General features: G+C 36.7%; 5 protein-coding genes across 5 annotated transcripts in view; all 5 read right to left on the reverse strand.

The window, feature by feature from the left end:
• cyba (cytochrome b-245, alpha polypeptide) lies at positions 1-2,658 on the reverse strand. Its single transcript, XM_030131266.1, has 6 exons — positions 2,504-2,658; positions 1,959-2,028; positions 1,416-1,490; positions 1,243-1,326; positions 1,055-1,136; positions 1-703 (listed from the first exon to the last, which is right to left on the reverse strand). Exons 1-6 carry the CDS (start codon positions 2,559-2,561, stop codon positions 506-508), a joined length of 567 nt encoding a protein of 188 aa, XP_029987126.1. The 5' UTR covers positions 2,562-2,658; the 3' UTR covers positions 1-505.
• Positions 2,659-3,746: 1,088 nt separating this feature from the next.
• mvda (mevalonate (diphospho) decarboxylase a) lies at positions 3,747-8,511 on the reverse strand. Its single transcript, XM_030131263.1, has 10 exons — positions 8,304-8,511; positions 8,026-8,096; positions 7,510-7,624; positions 7,264-7,410; positions 6,690-6,889; positions 6,498-6,572; positions 6,186-6,404; positions 5,044-5,159; positions 4,837-4,945; positions 3,747-4,104 (listed from the first exon to the last, which is right to left on the reverse strand). The coding sequence occupies exons 1-10, from the start codon at positions 8,377-8,379 to the stop codon at positions 4,024-4,026; spliced, it is 1,209 nt and encodes a 402-aa protein (XP_029987123.1). The 5' UTR covers positions 8,380-8,511; the 3' UTR covers positions 3,747-4,023.
• A 2,400-nt stretch (positions 8,512-10,911) lies between these two features.
• pdcd5 (programmed cell death 5) lies at positions 10,912-14,315 on the reverse strand. Its single transcript, XM_030131269.1, has 6 exons — positions 14,131-14,315; positions 12,438-12,478; positions 12,197-12,258; positions 11,995-12,086; positions 11,829-11,900; positions 10,912-11,747 (listed from the first exon to the last, which is right to left on the reverse strand). Exons 1-6 carry the CDS (start codon positions 14,194-14,196, stop codon positions 11,700-11,702), a joined length of 381 nt encoding a protein of 126 aa, XP_029987129.1. The 5' UTR covers positions 14,197-14,315; the 3' UTR covers positions 10,912-11,699.
• A 747-nt stretch (positions 14,316-15,062) lies between these two features.
• uraha (urate (5-hydroxyiso-) hydrolase a) lies at positions 15,063-18,277 on the reverse strand. Its single transcript, XM_030131268.1, has 4 exons — positions 17,210-18,277; positions 16,112-16,251; positions 15,836-15,971; positions 15,063-15,652 (listed from the first exon to the last, which is right to left on the reverse strand). The coding sequence occupies exons 1-4, from the start codon at positions 17,261-17,263 to the stop codon at positions 15,563-15,565; spliced, it is 420 nt and encodes a 139-aa protein (XP_029987128.1). The 5' UTR covers positions 17,264-18,277; the 3' UTR covers positions 15,063-15,562.
• Positions 18,278-19,452: 1,175 nt separating this feature from the next.
• The window catches only part of LOC115417244 (RNA-binding Raly-like protein), a 40,613-nt gene continuing 38,210 nt past the window's right edge, over positions 19,453-21,855 (reverse strand). The window contains exons 6-7 of the mRNA XM_030131265.1: positions 20,793-20,944; positions 19,453-19,933 (exon numbers count right to left, since the gene is read on the reverse strand). Coding sequence (XP_029987125.1) covers positions 19,895-19,933; positions 20,793-20,944 — 191 coding nt within the window. The 3' untranslated portion in view covers positions 19,453-19,894. The remainder of the gene's footprint in view (positions 19,934-20,792; positions 20,945-21,855) is intronic.

A 21,855-nucleotide genomic window follows, 5' to 3' on the forward strand; every position in this document is an offset into this window, starting at 1 on the left:
TAATGATTCAAGTAATATGGCATTTATTTACAAGACAACAAAAGTTCAGAAAAAAAGTCATGTGATATCTAATTTCTGATAAATGGTTAAAATCTGCATGAGGTTTAAGGACAAAATGTAAATACATACAGAATATAATAAATTTTAAGATATTTGGATTCAGTACAATACAGCTGATGAGACAGATAAAAAAAATAGTGGGTGTAATATAAAACAAGAGTTTGTTCACATGTTCATTAAAGTTAATAACATAATATTTGGTTGTTACTTAGCAGCTACAGCATGGACCTTACACCCCTGTATGTTTCCCACAAATTAAACATGACAATAATTTTACCAAATCTTCATTTTTACTGGTGTAAATACATAAAGTTGGATGGTGACAGTGTGTAGCAATCACTATCTTCAATTAATTTTGTCCAGAATAACAGAACCTGACATGATCTCACAGTGACTGGTCCTGGTGGGTTTGGTAACAGAGGGGAGGTTAGGGGTACCTAACCGGTTAATACTCGTTGGCAGTAACAGGAATGGGGTTGTCATAGGCTGCTCCCTCGAGGTCATCTACCCGTTTCCGACGCATCTCTGGGGGAGGTCTCGGTGGGGGATTCGATGGAGGATTCTTGATGCTCGGTGGTACTGGTTTTCTCTGGGTCTCAGTTCGTGGAAGAATGGGCTCCCAGTGTTCACCCCGGATTGCTGCCTAGAAAGTAACACAGAACACAAAGGATTTACAACTCACTGTGGTGTGTTATGTTGGCTAATCAGTTTACAGTAATTCCCTTTATTACTGACCTTTATCTTGTCTACAGTGGTAAATAATTGAGCTATAATTAGATAAGCAACACAGTATTGAAGTGTTGAGTCACACCCATGAGTGTTCACATTTCTTCACTTGTGGGGCCATGTCTCAACTGAGGTACCGGTAATGAAATAGTCTCTTCCTAGTTATCATTTCCTTGTTTTCATAACCAATCCACTTCCCGGCTTAAATAACAGCTTAATCTAGTTGACAAGGTTTAACGATTGATGGGGAAAAAAACCACAAACTTACTGCAAGATAGATGAGGCTGGCAATTCCAAGGCAGACACACCCAAGGACAGTAGCAAGCATAAAACCTCCAGGAACACAGATTCTGAAAGATAAAGTGAATATGATTTTGAGGTGAGTTTATGTTTCCTTAAGGAGTGTAAATGAGGGAAATGTCAGACAAAAGAAGGTGTGAGACATAATAAACTTACGCAGCATGTAAAAAGGCTCTGACATAGTAGTTCCTTGTCAACGGCCCAAAAGCTTTTACACACACAGTGAAGCAGTACTGGCCCCTGAAGGACAACGACAACAAAAATGAGTGACAATCTACTCCGTCTTCACTGAACATCACAGAACATGAACACAATGTAAAATCACTTACGTTCTTGCCACACTTGTGCCTTTAGACCTCTTGCCTCTTGGATATTCAAGTAGACACACAAAAACTCCAGCAGCACTAAGATATATGTCAAGGCTTTAAAGTCAATGCATTTACTCATTAAAGGATGTTAAAAACACATCAGTGAAGAGGTTTAGCAGTGACAGATGACAGATTGAAAAGATGGTGTGAGAAACATATTACAAGAAAAGGAAATGTACACTAAATGGAAAACCCACGTTTATGTAATTAGCCAAACAAAACCACATTGTTTTGATAATGTTACTAAATTCAACACACCTAGTAGTCCTGTCATTGTTATTTCATCTTTTGGAAATGATTCAAGTATGATACTAAGCCTGCAAAGCAACCTTTATGAAATGCTGCCAACGTGCATGTCAATTTACCCATCTCTTCATCATCTAAATCCCAGTGAATTTATTGTATAATAGCACTTTAATTAAATATCTTCCACACGAAACAGATTTCAGGAGAGCTTAAACATATTATTTATAACATTTTGCTTATTTCATGCGTAAAGGATACACTCCATAGGCTGCAAACTGCCAGCCTCTGAACTGTCCAGCCACCCCCACTATACCACCGGTGAGGAGAACTGAAAGGAGGAAGCAGGAAGGTTCATTTAAAACAAATTTAGCACACTACAAACCAGCCCTTGTTAGTATATGCATGATTTCACATTGATAACATATTTCATTTAACTATAACATGACTGAAAAGCAAATACAATGATCTGACAACATGACATGTTACAATTGAAGGTATTTTCCTATGAAGTTTTGATTAGATTCAAATTGCCTTGAATTCACTTAATCATTCTGCTGTATTTGTTTGTAGCTGTAGTCAGTGTAAATCAGGGGCGCCCAACCCTGGTCCTAGAGATCTACTATCCTGCATGTTTTAGATGTTTCCCTCTTCCAGCACACCTGAGGGTCGTTATCAGGCTTCTGTAGAACTTCATGATAGGCTTATCATTTGAATCAGGTGTGTTGGAAGAGGAATACACCTAAAACATGCAGGATAGTAGCTGTCGAGGACCAGGACTGAACACCCCTGGTGTAAATACTCACTGAGTCCCGAGGCCAGAGCCTGTTCATTGGCCCACATCGCCCACTCTATCTTCCCCATAGTAAACAGTCCCTCTGGAGGCAGCTGGAGGTCTCGACGACTGAAAAGTTTTGATTGAGACTACAAGGAAGAAAGCGTCTTTTACCAGACCGAAGGTGTGTTTACGTCCAAAAAGGGGCGGGACGTAGCTATCTTATCCAATCACAAGTTTTGTCGCCATTTCCTAAATGTGCGCAAGTGCACCGAGGAGGAGTCAAATAAACAGGTAGAGAACCGATCCAGGTGAAACTTATAAAGTTCCACGAAGTGACCAAATGTGAGTCATCAGTGAGGACGTTTTCCGTCAGTATATAATCTAATGTCAAGAAGCGGAACTGTTCCTTATTACCTTCAACAAAGAATGACCACTCCCACAGTGAGACGGAAAAATCTATCATGGGTTGGATTTTTTCCACATTATTTGACTCAAAATGAAGAGATTACACCAAAACAACAAAAACGGTTTAATAAAATGTATTATTATTATTATTATTACATTGGTCTGTAAGTAAAATGCCTCCAGAATAAAAGACATTAAAGTTTTAGTTCCCAAGTTACAATCTTGGGTCAAAATGTGGAATTGTGAGAATGAGAATGGGTTTTGTTCTAAAGGAATGTTTGTATACCAGATCTACTTAAAAACACTGTCTGCACATTGCAGTACAGTCAATTTACAGGTTCTTTTTAGTGGAACATTTTTAATTCTATTGAATAAATAAATGTGTAATAACTGTATCATATACACTGAAAACAACTGACCTGCACTTTTCTCATTTGTATTCCAATTACACATATTAAAATATGTAAGAGTTGGCACATTTAATCTCCGAGGCAGATCTAGCTTCCCAAACACTCATTTTCAGAGTCACCAACTTACCCGAAATACCATCCAAGCCATTTCCTTGATTAAAATTGAACTTTTTTTTTTTTGGTCTATGTTGTCTTGCAAACCTGGACCTGAAAACATGAGGAAATACCGGAATATTGCATAAGTTTATATGCAGGGAGGAGCTCAGCAACAACAGCTTAAAACTCTGTTACAATTGTTTCTCAGTATCAAAAGAATCTTTTATGAGGAAAGAGGAGGTCTGATTTGAAAAAGTACATCAGTGATGTGTTCATTTGTATATGTGTTTGAATTGTCTGCTTTGTGGGAAACATTTTAAATACCTAAACAAAAACAAAATGAAAAGATTTTGTCTATAATACTTAAAATATATTTTATTTTACTGAACAATATTGACATTTCCAAAATAAACTGAAGAAGGCAGAGAAGTCTGAAATCAAACCAATCATCAGAGTGTTAGAACTGCTCCTTAAACACCAAGAAACTCAACTGTTCACAGAGGATTTGAGCCACTGAATGTACACTGAAAAACACAATGTGACATACAGTTTAACCAATGAACAAATGACTTATGCAGATAACATGACTGACAAATGAGATTCATTGTTTGTTCGATGGACTTTTGTCTGCAGGTCATCATACAGTTTTCTTGGGTAGTCCATCAGATCCAAGCAGGTGCTGAGCAGGATCCTCCACAACACAGGGGCCTGGTCCAGCCTTACACAGAAATCAGGAGATTAGGCCCGTGACTTGTTTCAAACAATAGATAAATCCTCGATGAAGCATATCTTTAAGTTTACATCTATATTAAACAGCCATTTAACGAAATCTAAACAAAAATTAAAACTAGCGCTGGAATAATTTAACTCAAGTTACATGTTAAACGAAAGGCAGATGCCAGTCTAAGCAGTGTCACAACTACAGTATCACATCATTTCTATATGGAATCATATAAGAATAGGCACTAAATAAATACAATACACTTTATTTATCAATTCAAGGAAAATTCAATTGAATAATAGTTTGATGAAGTAAAATGAAATCTAAAAAAAGTCATTAATTATTTATGTAAAGTACTTGTATGAAGTAGTAATAACTTAAACATGTCTCACTAGTAGTACTAGTTCATAAAGCATTAAAGTCCAATTCAGTTGCTTTGTCTGTCTACTACAAACACATCTGTTGTACAGATTGATTGTATACAATTACACTATACACTACTATAAATGCATGCCCACAGGTACAACAGGTTACATCTGAAAACAACAAGAAGCATCACACTGCCTCACTTCTTTAACCTTAAACACAAGCTTTGCACATACCTGAAAAAAGTCAGACAGACCGAAATGTATTAAAGTTTCTACAAGTAAGATTGAGTGCCAGAGCTTTTTCTTGTTGTTCTCACAATACACTCATACAGTAGATAGATCTCAATATTGGTATGTTTACCTTTGTACTAATAATGTAGTTGATTCCTTTTGGCATGGGCTCTAAACCGACAGCCTGCTTCAGCTCCTCAGAAAGAGGTGCTTGGTCAACTGAAAGACCCTTAATAAACCTGTAAAAAAAGGACAGATATTCATTAAACCATTTCAAGTGAGTCTAGAGTAAAGGACATCTCAGCATACAATGAAGTCAAAGTGCTTATCAACTCACTGCCCTCCGTTGATCTCTGGAGGAAAGAAATATTGAACCATCTGGACAAACTCAGGAATGTGCTGCTGCAGAGTGAAGATCACAGCATTGGGACCAGCATCAAAAGTGTAGGCCACCTAAAGGAGAACAAATAGACAGTGACGGTCATTCTAAGAGGGAGGGACTCTTTTCCCCACAGAATTCAAATTTACACAAGTTTCACATCTTCATTACACCATCTCAGAAACTCAGCTGTGAGAACTGAGGCCCAGGTGGAAACAGAAACACTAGCCCTGATGCAAAATTAAGTGCAATACCTAAAAACGAAGTATATGCACATTGTAAAAAACGTAGAATACAACAAAAAAATTATAGGAAGTGCAAGTTTAATAAGATAAATCCACTATCCTTGCATCATAATCTGTTTATGTATTGCAATTACTTCAAGCTAAAAACATTTTTTGTGATGTCAGTGACATTTGGCCTTTTGTTACCAAAGTTTTGTCAGTTCATCCTTGAGTTTTAGTGATTGTTTGTGCCAAATATGAAGACATTCTGTCAGGCAATTCCATAAATTTTGTCATTTAAACAGAATGGAGGCCAACCATAGGGCAGACACAGATACATGGTCTAAAAAGATCTACAACAACATGTGGTTTTTGTACTTTAGCTCTATGACATATTTTATAATTAAGATTATAGGAAAGAATAATTTTTTTCATTGACAAGACAGCCATAAAAAAAGTTAAATATCCTAATCAGTCACAGTACTTATAATTGCCAGCATTATGTTCAAAAAAATCATGGGAAGGAATGCTTCTAGAACCCAAAAAAATTGTCTGTTAGAGGTGCTCTTTGGAAAAAGGATTCATAAAGTAGATAACAAACAGGAAGAAAACTCCAAGGCACTCTCTTTAAGCATTAAAATGCCTTTATTCTCACTGCATGGTCATGCGTAGACCTAAAAGACTATTCAACTCGTGTGCCAGCATTATGTTGTTACTGAAAAGCAGCAACTAAGTGGTGCCCTTGAAAAGGTTAATACTGTATACAGCTGTGCAAATGAATTAATCATACCCATTAAGATTTTAAATAGTTTGTACTAATATTTCTCATGATATTTTATTCTTTCAGTAGGAGAACTGCTCAGTAGACCGACTCACCCTCGTCTCCCCATAGTGCCTGTTATACCGATGAACCATACTGATGATTCGATGAGACACATTGTTGAGGTAGAATATGGGGGGGTACGTGTCAAGGCAGGTGGCATGGAACTGGTTACTGTCCTTCATTGTTAGTTCAGCGAATGCAGCAAAGTCTTTTCTGCGCACTGCTTCAGTCATCTCTACCATCCTGCCAGGGACTACAGACTCGGCTCGATGCTGCAGAAAATAATCAGGTGCGTTTAAAGATGTAAGACAATAAAAGGTATATTCAAAGTGCAAGTACAGCCTGTTGGAGTATGGATAATGTACCTTTAACAGACTGCTGGTTTGTACACTGGTTTGCATCCCAGAGGTGCTGCCTACAGGTTTTCTCTCAGCACTGGCCTGAAACAAAGTTTTGAAACCATCCAAATAAGGGCATTTATTGCCAAAGCTAATATGTTGCATGAGAAACTATGCAATATCTTTCACACATTTCTCTCTCAGTCACACTTGACTCACCACCAGTACAAGGATTCTGAGCTCAGGCCAATGAGACTCTGGCTCCACCTGCTGGGCAAGACTATCCTTGCCATCTTCTTGTTGTCCCATGATCCACTGCACAAATCCCCCATACATACTCCGACATGCACTGCCTGAGCCTTGTCGAGCAATTCCAGACAACTCTCCTTCTACACCAAACACCCGAGCCAGTGTGTAAACTGTACAAAACGGAGAGAATTAGACAAAAGAAGGCTGCACCCAAACATAGTTTCAAAACCTAATGTGATTCAGTTGGTACTGATATTACTGTACCCTCTCATATTCAAGAGTAGGTTATGACAACAATCATAAAATATCAACAGCTATACTGCCTTTAATAAATGTGGTCCCCTAAGGCAGTGGTTCCATACAATACTGTCTTATGTATGTGTATATGCATGATTTGTAAGTTTTGCCAGTGTCTCCAATTATTAAGTTTTATATGCTTGCAGAGTTAAAACTATCTTGTAGCACATCAGATTCATTATTTCAATGTATGTAACAATTTAACATTCTTAGTACATACACTGTACATGAAAAGAAGGACACTAACCCAAACAAGCAAAGCCAGCAGCTGAGGAGGCGAGTCCAGCAGCTGTGGGAAAATTGTTGATGGAGCAGATGTGAACTTTATGAGACAAAGCAGTGGCATCAAACCCAGGGCCTGCATTATTACGTCTCTTCCTTGCCAGTCGTCGAACTAAATTGCAGAAAACAAAAAGCATAGTGACTCTATTGACTTCCACAGCGTTTAATCTTTTCTTGCAAAAAAAAAAAAAAAAAGCCAGAAAGGACTTACTCTCTCTAAGACATGACTGCAGTCTTGGATGGCTAATATCCTCCTCTTTGCCATTTAGCCATATCCGATCCTCCTGAAATGATCTGCTGGTTGCAACTGTTGTGGTTGTTTTCAGCTTTAGAAGAGAGAGGCAAAGGCAAATATTATTATGTAGATGGGGTTTTTACAGGAACTGATCCTCTAAACTTAAGTACAATTGCCAACAATTCTGTATTTCAATGTTCTAAAACAAACCTTGAGAACCATTTAACAATGATCAGTACACTAATATTAATTATAATGTAGCAGGACTGACTTGGTGAACATACACTCCTTTAATCTGCAGTGAAAAACAGCCCAGCAAATGAAGTATAACTGAATGTTTGGATTCTACAGGTGATACTAAAGATGTGTCAGTCAATAGTACTTAGAAATATCAACAGTGCTATGAAACTAATTATCGAGTTTAACCGAACAAGTGCGAATCATATTCTAGTCTGATTTACGAATATGTAAATGTTTGTAAAAAATAAATACCTGGTCTTGATGTAGTGTGACACTCAAAGAGGAGTTGATGGGTAGGATTAAGTCTTCATTTCTTTTCCCCCCTGAATCGTTTCATGCACAGTGGAAAATTTGTTATTTTTTAGATCGACACAATAATACTGAATATGGTGGAATACTGACTCCACCATATTACTGCTTAATGTTTAACGAAACACGGTACACTATCCCTTACAAAGGTGAATGTTATTTTGTCTCATTCAACTTCGTAGTAACAGCTACAGTAAAAGGCTTAACACAACTATACTCACAGTATTTGATCACAGCTATATTCACAGGAGCTGTGCATGTTATCATGTTTTCCTTGTCGACACTGTCCCCAGGCATAGCTGAATATAAAAATATAATCCTCGTAGTATTTAAAACGAAGCAGAATATGTAAAAACTGTATTTCTCAGCTCGTCCTTCGCCTGTTAGCGTTGCAGTTTTGCTAACACTACTAACTGTAGCGCTTCCTAGAGGTCAATCCGTATTGGTTAGTCTCAAACATGTGGGTACATTCTCTACCAATCAGAGTAAGGAGTTTTCTACCAAACGTACAGAACAGCCAATGAGAAATTATCTGACCACGCTCGTGCGAAAATAAGGCAATGACACCAGACCCGCCCACGGCAGAGAGGGGAATTAGTGAGGAAGTTTACTCACGCTGTCCAATTGGAAAATCAATACTTGTTTCTTGTTAGGCATTTGACTTATCGTTTCTTTCATTAATGCTTTGAAAATGCAGGTTAGTGAATCACAATCGTGTTTATTGCCATGTAAGTAAATAGGGTTCACATTACTAGGAATTTGCTTCAGTGGTTTGGTGCACACATAGAACATGTACTAAGTAAGGAGCATGCAGTAAAAAAATAAAATAAAGTAACTGATGAAGTAAGAGAATAAACAAGTAAGATAAAGTTTAAAAAGTACAATATACAGTGTGGACAAAACCAATGGGCTGAGTGAGACCATAGGTCAGTGAAAAAGCAAATCAACCATAAATTGGAGTATGAACAGACATAATGAAACATTTTGCTAAACACCTTCAAATTTCCACCGCTTTATCATTTAAAGTAAAAGGAAACCAGAATGTGACCACAAATTTAACCTGAAATCCATCAGTGACAATTATTGAGCTTTTTCGTATAAAAATATTGTATAACAAAATTTAGAAATGGGATGACACTTAATACAGCTGGCATTCATTTATAGTATATACACTGTACTTCTATTGTAGGGGTGGACAACTCCGGTCCTCGAGGGCCGGTATCCTGCATGTTTTAGATATTTCCCTCTTCCAGCACAACTGGAAGCCATTCTGTTGTTATCAGGCTTCTGCAGAGCTTGATGATGAGCTGATCATTAATTGAACCAGGTGTGCTGGAAGAGCGCTGCAAAAATCTAAATCTGACCAAGTGTATTTTTCTCATTTCTTGTCAAAATATCTCATCACACTTAAAATAAGACAGAATCGCCTAAAAAATAACTTTTCAGTGAGATATAAGAACTGATTTTTAGACAATAGATCTGGAAAATCCAATTTCAAGAAATCTTACCAAGATAATATTCACTTGTTCCATTTGCAGATTTTTTTTCACTTAATTTAAGATTTTTTTTTTTTTTTGTGCTAAATTCATGCAAAAAAAAAAAAAAATCTGCCAATGGAACAAATGAAAATTATTTTGGTAAGATTTCTTGAAATAATATTTTCAAGATCTATTGTTGAAAAATAAGTTCTTATATGTCAAAGAAAAATTATTAAAGTTACAGTACAACTAAAGATATTTTGACTAGAAATGGGAAAAATACACTTGGTAAGATTTAGATTTTTTTTTTCCAGTGAGGGAAATATTTAAAACATGCAGGATACTGGCCCTCGAGGACCGGAGTTGCCCACCCCTGTTCTATTAGAAAATTCCTGCAATGATGAATATTTTTCAGCTGCAACAAGTTCTTCACCCTATGATGTATTTCAACAGGAAAAAGGTCATGTTGTCTGAAGATTCCAGATTGATTCTGTCCCAGAGTACGGACTCTTCAGAATGAGAAGAAGTGGGTGAGGTGATTACCAATGATGCCTAGTGCCACTCCCTACAGTACAAGCCTTTTGGGGCAATGTTATGATCTGGGGTTGGTCAGGTCTAGCATCAGCAACCTTATGTGTCCATGAAAGGAGGTCAGCTGACCAGGACTGAACATTGATGGGATTTTTACATCCCTAAAGATACAGACATGTTCATCAGGCTCAAATTGTTAAAGAATGGTTCTGGGAGCATGAGAAATCATTTTCACACCTGAACCCAACCAAGAATCATTGGGATGTGCTGGAAAGCACTTTTAGTAGTCCAGCTCTCTATCAACACAAAATCTTGGCCAAAAATGAACGGACCTCTGGGTGGAAATAAACTTTGTGACATTCATTGTGGTATTTCATAACGTACATGGTATAAATGATGAAATGGTAAATGCATCCCATTGTCAGAGCTGAAGGTGGTCTAGTGCAATATTGTATGTCATTTTTGTGGGACTGGCATTGCAGGAGTCAGCTCAGAAAGATGAAACAAATGTTACAGTGGTTGAGAACAGATACAAAATCCAGAAGCTCCTCTATTGTAAATGATTACCATTCTTTCCCCAAACCTTAATAAAACTTTAGTAACATTTTAATAAACCTCAGTAAAGGTTTAAAATTGAGTACTTTTCAATCTGGAAACCTAAAGAGTTAGCCTAATGTGTTAATGTACAAAAACTTTGTGTCAATCACAAACAAAATGTGTTTATTAGTAACGTACGTTGGGTGTATTGGAGGCACATTTTAGCACACATTCATAAACTACACAGTACATCTTTAACGTTAAAGAAAAAAAATGGAAGGTCACCTTTTTTAACGGCTTTTATTTTTTTTTTTTTTTTTACAATTGTGTACATTTGGCAACCTGTTAACTTGAACCTAAGAGATTAATTCTAAAATGTAATGATAAAAGAAATATTTGATCCAAATGTTAAATTCCCATATAATAAATGACTTCTCTGTAGTGAGCAGTGTTTGTGTATTCAGCAGTCACAAACCCAAACTACAAGTCTAGGGTCATTGTAGTACATTTTTTGTGAGAATCTAAAATGGAAATAGTTAGGTGGTTTGATAGAGAATCATACACTGGAATTTAAGGCTTTTTTATTTTTTTGTGTAAACTATTGATGATGCACATTAACAAAAACAAAATACCCAAATGCAACATGATAAAGAGGATAGTCACAAAAAACCTAGATAAAATACATCAGCAGCAGTATGTTTTGCATTTTTCTAGTTTCTTGTGTTTGAAAAAAACAGAACCATGGTGGAAAAAAGTAGAAGAGTAACCTCTTAGGAGGACTACAGAAGTCAAGTGCCAGGAGCTGTCAGGAGTACAACACTAACAGTGCAAATCTGTAGCAAACTGATTGAAAAGAGAAAAGAACACTTGACACTGTCTGTATTGTACCCCCTTATTATTTCTACCAACACCACTTTGATGTTCCTCTTGGTTTTGCCACTGGCACAGAGAAGCTACTGTGGCATCCCTGGATTCAGCTCACAGGACCAAGCCACTCAAAGATGCTATAAGAGTCCCAGTAAAGCAAGTCATTCCCTATTTCTTGGCTCATTCCAGGGTTCCTGTGGGGAGTTAGTAATCGTCTTCATCATCTGAGTCCATCACCCTCCGTCTGTTGAACTGAAATGTAGACGGCATTAAACACTGTAGGTTGGAACAGTGAAAAAAGAATCAAAATATCTGTGGCATTGAGGAACTTACTGTGACAGTTGTCTTTTTCTCTGTTTGCTGACTGACTTTTTCTAGGATCTCAATCAAACCAGACTCTGTAATCTGTAAGAATAGTGAAAACACATGTCTTACACTGTTACGATGCGAAAGAATAGCAGCATTCAGGGCCTTAGTGCATCACCGTACATTCTCTTACCTTTCCTCCTAACTTTCCAAAACGAGCCATTTGGATGAGATAGTTCTCAACTGCATTGGCCTTCTCCGGTTTCACCAAAGCAAGATTGCTCACTAAAAAATACCAAAACAAAAACAGCAAAACACCAGTGTCATGACCACATGTTCAGACCTGAGTGGTACTTGGTATACAAAAATGATGTTGTATATTAGAGTGCACTTACATCTGGCACGAGCAGACTGGTCTAGAACTTGGGCCAGTATAGAATTTCTCATCTCTGATTCTCTGAATGAGAATAATCACAACAATATCAAGTCTCTCAGTTACAATGAAACTCTGGCTTGTAATAAAGCAAAACAGAAAAGAATTTGGAAAATTTCAGCCATAAACAGTTTGTCTATAATAAGTTGAAAACCTTGAAAGCATCACATAAAAGTGATGTCTTTACAAATAACACATCTTACCTCTGTTTGGCCTCCTCTCCTTGCTGATTGTTAGAAGCATCCTGAAAGAACATGTGAGATATTAATGCATGTATGTATGTGTGCTTAAGTGGAAAACAATTTACCTAACAAATAAAAGGATTTTGTACTGACATTCATATCATAAATTATATTTGGAGAAAAAAAAAAGATAAATCAGCAAAGATTTTTCCAAACTATAAGCACTGACAGAAGTTGGCTCCAACTCTGGTTAATTTTAAGTTTCAAAACTGGATAAGAGGGAAAATAATAGATTTTTTTTACAGATTAATTTGATGTTAATTTCCACATTCACTGATGATGACGGTTATGATAGCCTTTACAAATCCACTCTGTAGACATCTAGGTAGATGATAGTCTTACAAATTCAACATCAAAATTTGATAATGAACAATATTAAAATAAACTGTGTTTGCACTAAAATGGTGTTGGGTTTTGGTTTTAAAATGCTAAAATCTAAAATACTGCTGAAGTACTTAAACACACTTTGATTAGACCGACTTCAATAAAAATAGATACATAGAGCATTTTAAAAACTGTTGGTATTAGTGCTGGAAGACCTCAACTGAAATTATTGGTTTTGAGGGAAAATAACAGCTTAAAAATAAAAAACATACACCTAGAATTAACTAGAGTTTTAACAGCATAAGGTTCAGTTCAACATCATTTTTTCAGTATTTATTTTTTTGACTTAAATATTCTGTTATGTAGATTGCAGTACAGTCAAAAGCAGTACATTCCTACAAATATTTATAGTTGGCTGTAGTATCTGTTACTGGCTCTCTCCTGCTATAAACCATTGTTATTATATCAGCCTTTAAAACCTATTAACAGTCTACATCTGGACTTTAGATACAGGTAGAAGCAATGTGAAACAAAGACACAAGAGCTCAAACAGTGACACTATATTTATTTTTCACTGATTTCATCTCATTGTGTTTCATGAGTTTCCCTTGCAATGTATTCGTCAATGCCTCACCATTTGGTCTGACAATTTTTGTATCTTTAAAAAGACACACAATACTGTGAGTATTTCTTTGTATCTTTAGAAAAGATTTGTCCATTAGAGAAAAAACATCAATTGTGGAACTATCAACAGGGTTTTCGTTTGGGGTCCTACAGCAATAAAACACAGTTATTAGTCAAGATTATTTCCATTTCTGTGTACAATGATTTGGAGACGCTAGAGCAAATCCACACTGATTTGCAATAATATGACTTTAGCCTTGTAGTGGTGGGGGAAACCTCGACCAAGATAATAGCAATGAATATCAAAACCACTTACATATGTATCTAAAGTTGATTACAGTGTATTCTAAGAACATCCCACATCTCTGTTTGTTTACAATGTACGTAAAAAAAATAAATAAATCTAAAAGATTTAAATGTATCCGATTCAGGTGATGATGACTCAAAGGAGTGTGTGCTTAACTAATGGTGACATATGAGTTATTATTTGACAAATCTAAGAGCAAAGACAGTTAAACTTAAGTAACACTAGGTATCAATGATGGAGCTGGTAGTTTCTCACCACACCAGTCATTTCTAACAGGGAGTATCTTGTTACAGTGACTGTTTTAGCTACATTAGCTAGCATCTAGCTACAGGCTACTGAGCTCAGCATCTCCTTATACGGCTCCACAAACACGTTCTCAGGCTCATGTTCTGTCCTCACCCCGTGCTTTGCTTGTAGCTCCGCCATTCTCTGCCGCCTAATCGCCTCTAGTTCGTCGTCGGCCATCGTTAAAAATAAATGGTTAACAGAATAAAGGGTGAAATGAGTGCTATCGTGGAATAATGTGCACAAAACTCCCGTCAGAGGCAAGGCCCTTCCAAGCTCAGGTAAGAGGAATCAACATCAGAGAACGTCAGACAGACCTGCAGACTAAAGCAGTCGAGTTCAGAGTGATGATCACGGAGACCGGAGACAGAGAAAACAGGGAAATATGGGCTTTATAAACAATCTTATCGCATTTGGTCTTTTTTTTTTTTGGGTTAATTTATTGATTTTTTTTTTTTTAGATTGTGTTGCAGATTGAGTTTCACAAAAACTGAAAGACTTTTCTTTCAACGGACAAATTAGGTTAAATGTAGAGAAAACTGCCCTATATTTACATTGTCCTAAATGATTTTAATTAGCATTATCTTATACAACTGACTTAAATAACTACTAAAATACAAAATAATGGATTTGGAAAAACCTGAATAGTCAGGTACTTAACTGGGGGTCAGCAGCTCTTCCAAATTAGGAGCCATTTTTGACCCAGATAAATATTTAATCCCCTCTTTGTTATGTACCATCACTGTGCAGTAGTAAGTTTATGCTTTTTTGGCAATCTTGCATTTCCATTTCAATAACTTTATAACAGAATCTTTGTTGCATTGTGAAATTGGACGACTGAAAAGAAAAGAAACACTTTACATTTTTCAACAACACTACTGATTCATTGTGTAGGCTAATGGAGAAAATCCTTTGGCATGTTTGGAGTTATTTAGAAACAGGATAACTATGAGCAAATGCAAACTGAGTTTATGCAGTTGAGTTGTTGACTTTGGTAAAGAAGACGTTCCATGCCTTAATGTAGCGTGTAACACAGATTTGGGTTGATGAAACATTAAAAAAAGGTTTTTATTGTGTTTATTCTCAGTGCATTTTTACAGATGGGCAATGTACAAATGGTTTTAGGGCTATAACAATGACAGCAAAATGTTAAAACAATATATGTTCTTCATTTCATATGTTTGTCAGGGTTTATTGGTTCAGGAGCCTGAATTATGAGCCACATCTTACTCAGGAGCTGCAGATCCCTGCACTAAACAGTGAACAGATGATATGGTAATCCTATATAATACTGTAAATGTTCATAACTGCTGAAAATCATTTTGGAACCCTAATATTGTATCAGCAGGGTAACACTGCAATTCATTACAAAGACAGTTCTTTTGATGATCATTCTAGAATATGCAGACTACCTCATCAAATGCAGCTTATATTTCTTCTACAGGTGTGAAAGTGTACAAGACCGCTGATGTTGATTTACATCTGCTGTGATTTGTTAGTAGTTGATGAATAAAAGATGTGTCATGAAGTTCATTACTCTTGATTTCTAACTCCCCCTATAAGTACTGTAGGAGAAGCGACTCAGGAGCAGAGGGACATGATATCTTTGTCCGGGGTCTTTTATAATGAAGACAATCTGCAACAAAATAACATGGAAAAGATCAGCTATTTTAGCTACACCCACTGACCTTTAAGGTGATTATAGCATAATATAGATTGACAGTGGAATTCATTTATCAGAGAAATGTGGGAAAGAAATTATGATTGTTATTTTAAAATATAAAACATGATAGTTGAAGATCACAAAATATTTTTTCACCTCCACATATGGGTAAAAGCTGGACTCGCCGATAGTTTCCCAGTACTGTCCAGTCTCAAATCGCATTTTGTAAACACCAGGTACAAACATTTGTTTTGAGATCAGTCCTGGGCAGCGTCCATCTTCATTAGTTGTCCTGTTAAGAAAAAACACTGCATGATTTTATGTAAATCTATTATTGAAAGTGTTCCATTTTGAGTAATGGTGTTTGTTGTATTATGATGTTTTATTTTGCTGGTGGTTGGTATTTGGCAGGTGGTTGTCATCTTTTTTTACCCTGTTGTAATCAAACTCCAGGCTTCAGTAGATGGGTCCTGTCGATGAAGGCTGAGGGACATGTTTGACCCAGGGACACCCATCGCAGTGTTCAGTACATGGGTGGACAGTGGACTAACAGGGCCTGCCATCGCTGACATCTATAGAACAAGGAGTTAGGACCTCGGATGAATGAGGTGACAAAATCAACTGTAACATGAGTCAACAGTATAAAATATTTCTTTTTAAGTTAACCATTTCACTGCAAAAACATATATATTCTTACATTATTTAAAAGGCTGCACATAATATATGTTGTCACTGGTTTTTGTTTCGAATACTGAAAAAGCTATACCTATTGAGACTCTGACAATTGAGCGTTTGCACCAGATTTTTCAGATATGAAATCTTTTTTGAAACACCAAAACACTTAACAGTGTTTCCTCCTATCTGACCACTTCATTTGGGAAGCAACAATAAAAAAAGGCTAATCCTGCTGGAATATCACCACGTTTTCTAATAAACCTGCAACCAAGTCAAAATATGACACATTTTTCTGAGTAGTTGTACATATATGTGATGTTTAAGAACTTTGCTAGTTTGTTGACAAAGACACATTTAGAGAGAACATCATTTCATAGTTTTCTCTCATCTATTGAAGTATGTATTTTGCTTAGCTTGATCCTGTGACAAATAATTAAATCGACAAAACAGGACTGAATAGGAAAATAAACAATACTTTCTCAAGACATAAATATATATCCATATCTGTAGCATTAGAGAATGTCTGGTTAGGAAAATGTATAAAATTAAAAGGTCCAAGCTTTTATAAACCCTTGCCACAATAGAAAAACCTGTAAAACACTTCATGGTATTATTTTGATCAAATCTGTCTATGTGATTTTATATTGAATGTTTTGTTAATGTCCCACATAGATTTAAAATCATAACCTCAAATTTTATTAGATTACAATTAATGCATTTCAGAAACTGCAACGTTACCATAATAGCTCTACCTGTAATATCTAAAAGCTTTATCCTCATATACAGCTGCTACAAAGTGTATCCATTACACTACATTCCATCAGAAATATCCTGTTTTGGAAAATTTGTCCTTACCTTATTATCATGCAAAAGATGACCCTTGAGCTGCTGCAGCCTTTGAGCACTCATGTGTGCCAATGTACAAAATCCAAACTGGGCCAAAGATTCTAACTGGAAAAAAGTATTTTTAGGGCTTATTTAACTGCATCAGATTTTTATCACATTACCCTCATGATATCTTGCACTCATACAGCATGCGACGTACATGTGCTTATCTCTTTGTCAACAGAAGATCAGTTGTGCAAGAGCCCCTTTTTGTCACAGTTCATTTTTAGCACTTTGAACCTAAAAGAGATGTATGATCAAAGTAGTCTGCTGTTCGGGCAAAAACTAATGCAAATGAACAGATTAAATTGAACCAGAAAGAACAAAGTCTTTCTTTCCTTCTGAAACTGTTTGACTACAGAGTTAATGAACTAACAATCTCCAGCCTACAGCTGCACAAACTGACACTGCTGGTTTGGAATTCCACCCAAAAATATAAACAATGGTTGATTGATTGAAAAGTCACAGTGTTCAGTATAGCATCTTATCACTGGGCAGGTTGGTTTTTGTTTTTAGAATAAACAATAACTCTATTCAGCTGTTTTATGGTGATATGTGCAGACAGTCACACAGGATTTCACATGTGAATGCACAATGAACTTTTCAAACAATAATCCAGATGTGAGCGTTAATTTTTCTGCCTGCATTTATAGTGACAGCAGATCAAATTATACTTATGCTTTCATTATTACTGTAAAAATGGAGAAACTAAAGAAACTCTTAACATCACCATTTTGTTTGGCCTGATTATTACTTTAACAACCAGCTTTTGTTCTTTGTCTGTGTTTCTTGGCAAGAGGTGGTGGTTGAGGTGCTACAGATGACAGCTTTTCTGCCTTATGGAAAACATGGCTGAAGTAAATGCATCCCTTAACCCTTTTTCTGACACGTTTTAACAAACTATAATGTGGCCAGTACTGTGTCACATCCCATGGAAAACACTAACATCAGTGGTCCACAGAGCTCATACTAATATCTTCGGTTGTTTCATGGTAGTGTAGGTCACTAATTAACGATAGCTCCTGCACCTTCACATTGTTCAGTTTTTTTTTAGTGAAGGCATAAAAGACTGACATCATTTGGGTCCCTTTGACTAATACTTTCTTCAACTTATTTAGTTTTTTCCCCTAATAAAAAAACACACTTCAGTGCACTGCATTTATAGTCATTATGAAAATACTTTTACTACTGTTACAATGAGTATTTCCACTTTGCTTATATTAAGAATGCAAACAAAAACATGTAACACCATAGGAATTATAATAACATCATTGATTTTTTTTTAAAAAACATATGAGAAGTCCTAAAGTAAGATTAAAAGACAGCTAAACGATTACAGTAAAGTTTACATTAATACACAATATTACACTGACCTGGGCCTTTACATGATAAAGTGCCAAATACAAAGTGGAAGAGAGTTCACATTCCTGCAACAGGCTCGAAGTAGTGAAGTACTTGTAGTTCTTCCAAGGGTGACATAACAGGATCATTTGTTTACATTTCTTACACTCAAGTAGCTAACAGAACAATACTTACATAAAACAATGTGTTTCTCCAGTGAATAATCACAGTGTGACTGAACAATCTCTCAAGGATTCATTTACCTTTCATAGTAATTTTCTAACACATTACAATTGCATTTTGCTATAGATGTTTGTTCTCTCCATGACAGTAAATTTACAGTATGACAGGTACAGACAGGCACTGCATGGGTGTGGACGTGTATGTGAAAAGGTGTGTGTTGGGTTTAGATCTTCTGCAGGTGATTGGCTGCTTTGGGTTTCAGAGTATTACATACTTGTTGTTTTCATCATTCTGCAGTTGGTAGGTATTGGCTGCTAGTGTTGCAAGATTAGTGTGGATTTCCAAGAGGTTATGTTTTGGCACCACAATCCACCCTCATGGCCAAAATGCCTAATTTGGCCTGTCCAATGGTAATTCATCTTAACAATTTTCAGTATATGAATGCATTTTCAATAACAGCAATAGTAAAGCATTTAGATAATTTATGGTAGCCTATGCTTCATTGTTACTCACATATTGTTTGTTTAAACTATGTTAAAACAGAGTGCTTATTTACTATCTTTTTATTGGCACTCGTTTTCCCACAAGAATCTAGTGAAGCAACAGTAACATAGCCACAATTTGCAAACAAACCTCATGAGAAAACATGATTATTTACAGATGGATACTGATATTTTATCTCTTTTTTAAGACAATGACTTCACTGTAATTAAGATTAATTATAAAATGTTAATGGGATTTTTACTTTGAGACCTGTTCTGTCTTATTTTCTGATATTTAGGGTGATTCTAGAATACTGGTGTTAATGTACCCACACACATACATTACAACAGGAATGCCTCCACCTTGATTCAAGCAGTCTTTCACAACTGTTTTTCTGGAAAAGGGTTTGCTGATGGAGAAGCCAACCTAATTCTTCTGTTCTCAGCTACATTTGCTATGTACGTGTCAGGCAGGTCAGGATTTCATTTTATTTCTGAGAACAGTCACAGAAACAGACATGACTGAACATCTTGTGTTTTTTGATATGTAATACAGCCTGTGATACGGGTGTTAGTTTGATGGTTGTAGTTCTCTTCCTCAGTGTTTGGCACTTGATTCATGTCCTCCACGTCTTCTCATTTTCCTCCCTCATATTTCCTCTTCAGCATCAGAGCTGTGGTTGTTCATCTGAGACAAACACAAGAGTAAAAACAAAGAGACATTTCAGCAAAGCACATGCTCAGAATGACTAGGTAAAATTTCATCATACCAACAAAAACTAAATAAATTCAACAGATGTCCCATGTCACAATTCAGATATCATGCCTAGGCACTTAATTATTTAATTTGGCCTCTTAATACAAACATTTTACTCTGAAAAAAGATATTTTTTTGAAGCAGTTGTGATCACTTTCATGCTGTTCTCCATACCTGCCTGAGGGAGGTGCTGTTGACCCCGTGCTATGTTTTCCAGTATGTTGTTTTGCAGGATTGAATGGAGACCGATAGAGACCCATCAGACCATGTGCATTTGTTTTAACCAGAATGCCATCATTGTGTAAGTGGCATTAGATACACTGTGAATGTATATGAATACTTCAAATCCTTTTTTTTTTTAGCTTTGTTACTTTTTATGGGAAGCAGACAGGGTTTTAGTTTGTTTTTCCTCTACGTTAGGTAGTTGTCAGGCCTTGTTAAAATGATAATGTTTCGACTCTAAATCTATGGAAAGTAAAGAGGAGATTTTTATGTTATGCAGAGGTTTTGTTACAGGCCAGGCTAAATAAAAATGATGCAGCCTCTGACCTTTCCAAAGAAAATGACATAAAAATGTCATCATCTTAAGACAGACAGACAGACAGACAGACAGACAGACAGACAGACAGACAGACAGACAGACAGACAGAAAGAAAGAAAGAAAGAAAGAAAGAAGAAAGAAAGAAAGAAAGAAAGAAAGAAAGAAAGAAAGAAAGACTATGGGACAGAGGACTGTCCTGGTGCACTTTCAGGTCAATCTTGAAAAAGTGAAGCCTTGAGGTGCATTTACCGTGTGATCATCAGGCTCCTGAAGTTCAGGGCTCTCCCTGTGGATTCGATGGCGGGAACTGGGTGGGGAGAGGGATGAGAGGGAATGCTCAGGGCTGCTGCCTGACAGAGCGTATGGTGAGCCAGCTGGACTGTCCTCTCTCAGGGGAGACCCTACGACAGAGCAGTAAACAGATGTGCACATACAGTTAAGGAAAAGCAGCCTGGCATGAATTCTAAACATTTGAGGTAAACACATGTTTACTGGGAGTAAAGAACTAAAAATGTCTGAGCACATCTTGCTGATTCTGCAACAGATGACTGATGAGGCAGAAAGAGAGAGGGAGTGACAGAATGAATGAAGGACAGATGAGGAGATAGCAAAAGGGAGGCGAGAGACAGCAGACTTATATGGTGAGGGACAAGGGAATCAAGCAGAGCCTGAGATAAATTAATATGAAGATGAGAGCTATCAATCGCCCAAGGTCATTCAAAATAGATTGAGGAACACGCACATGCACATGCACACTTCTCTGAAAGAAAACCATAAGGGACGTGGACGCCTTTTCCCAAGTACACTGTCTATTTGCATATTCAATGTGATGTTATGTACACTAAATTGCTTCCAGTTTTGAGGTTAAATGACTGTTTAGTTGTATTTTACAAGAACATTCTAGTGTAACAGAGATGGAACATCCTGCTCAGAGACCGTAATGGGTACACTGTATTGTTCACTGCATTTCAGTTTATGAACTGTCCTCAAAAAGGACAATACAGCTTTGTCTTGTTCATCCCTTGTACTATTGCTGTGACTTGCAGGTGCAGTACACGTACTGTGCTCAGACTTCCACATGAGGGCAGCAACAATAAGTTAATTTACAGCTCTGAGCTTTTCTTTCTTCATCTGCTATTGTTCTCGATCCCCAAAAGTTGTCCTTTCACAGAAGCTTTATCAGTCCCCAACTTGAACTACATGGTTTATTCAGCACAATCCATAATTTGCTCACAACCATAAATCTGTACACCCACACTCCTGCAGATTTTGTCTTGATTCAATTTTTTTTTTTTTTAAAACCTGACTAGGA

The sequence above is a fragment of the Sphaeramia orbicularis genome, chromosome 3, assembly GCF_902148855.1.
Source record: "Sphaeramia orbicularis chromosome 3, fSphaOr1.1, whole genome shotgun sequence".
Classification (NCBI taxonomy): Eukaryota; Metazoa; Chordata; class Actinopteri; order Kurtiformes; family Apogonidae; genus Sphaeramia; species Sphaeramia orbicularis.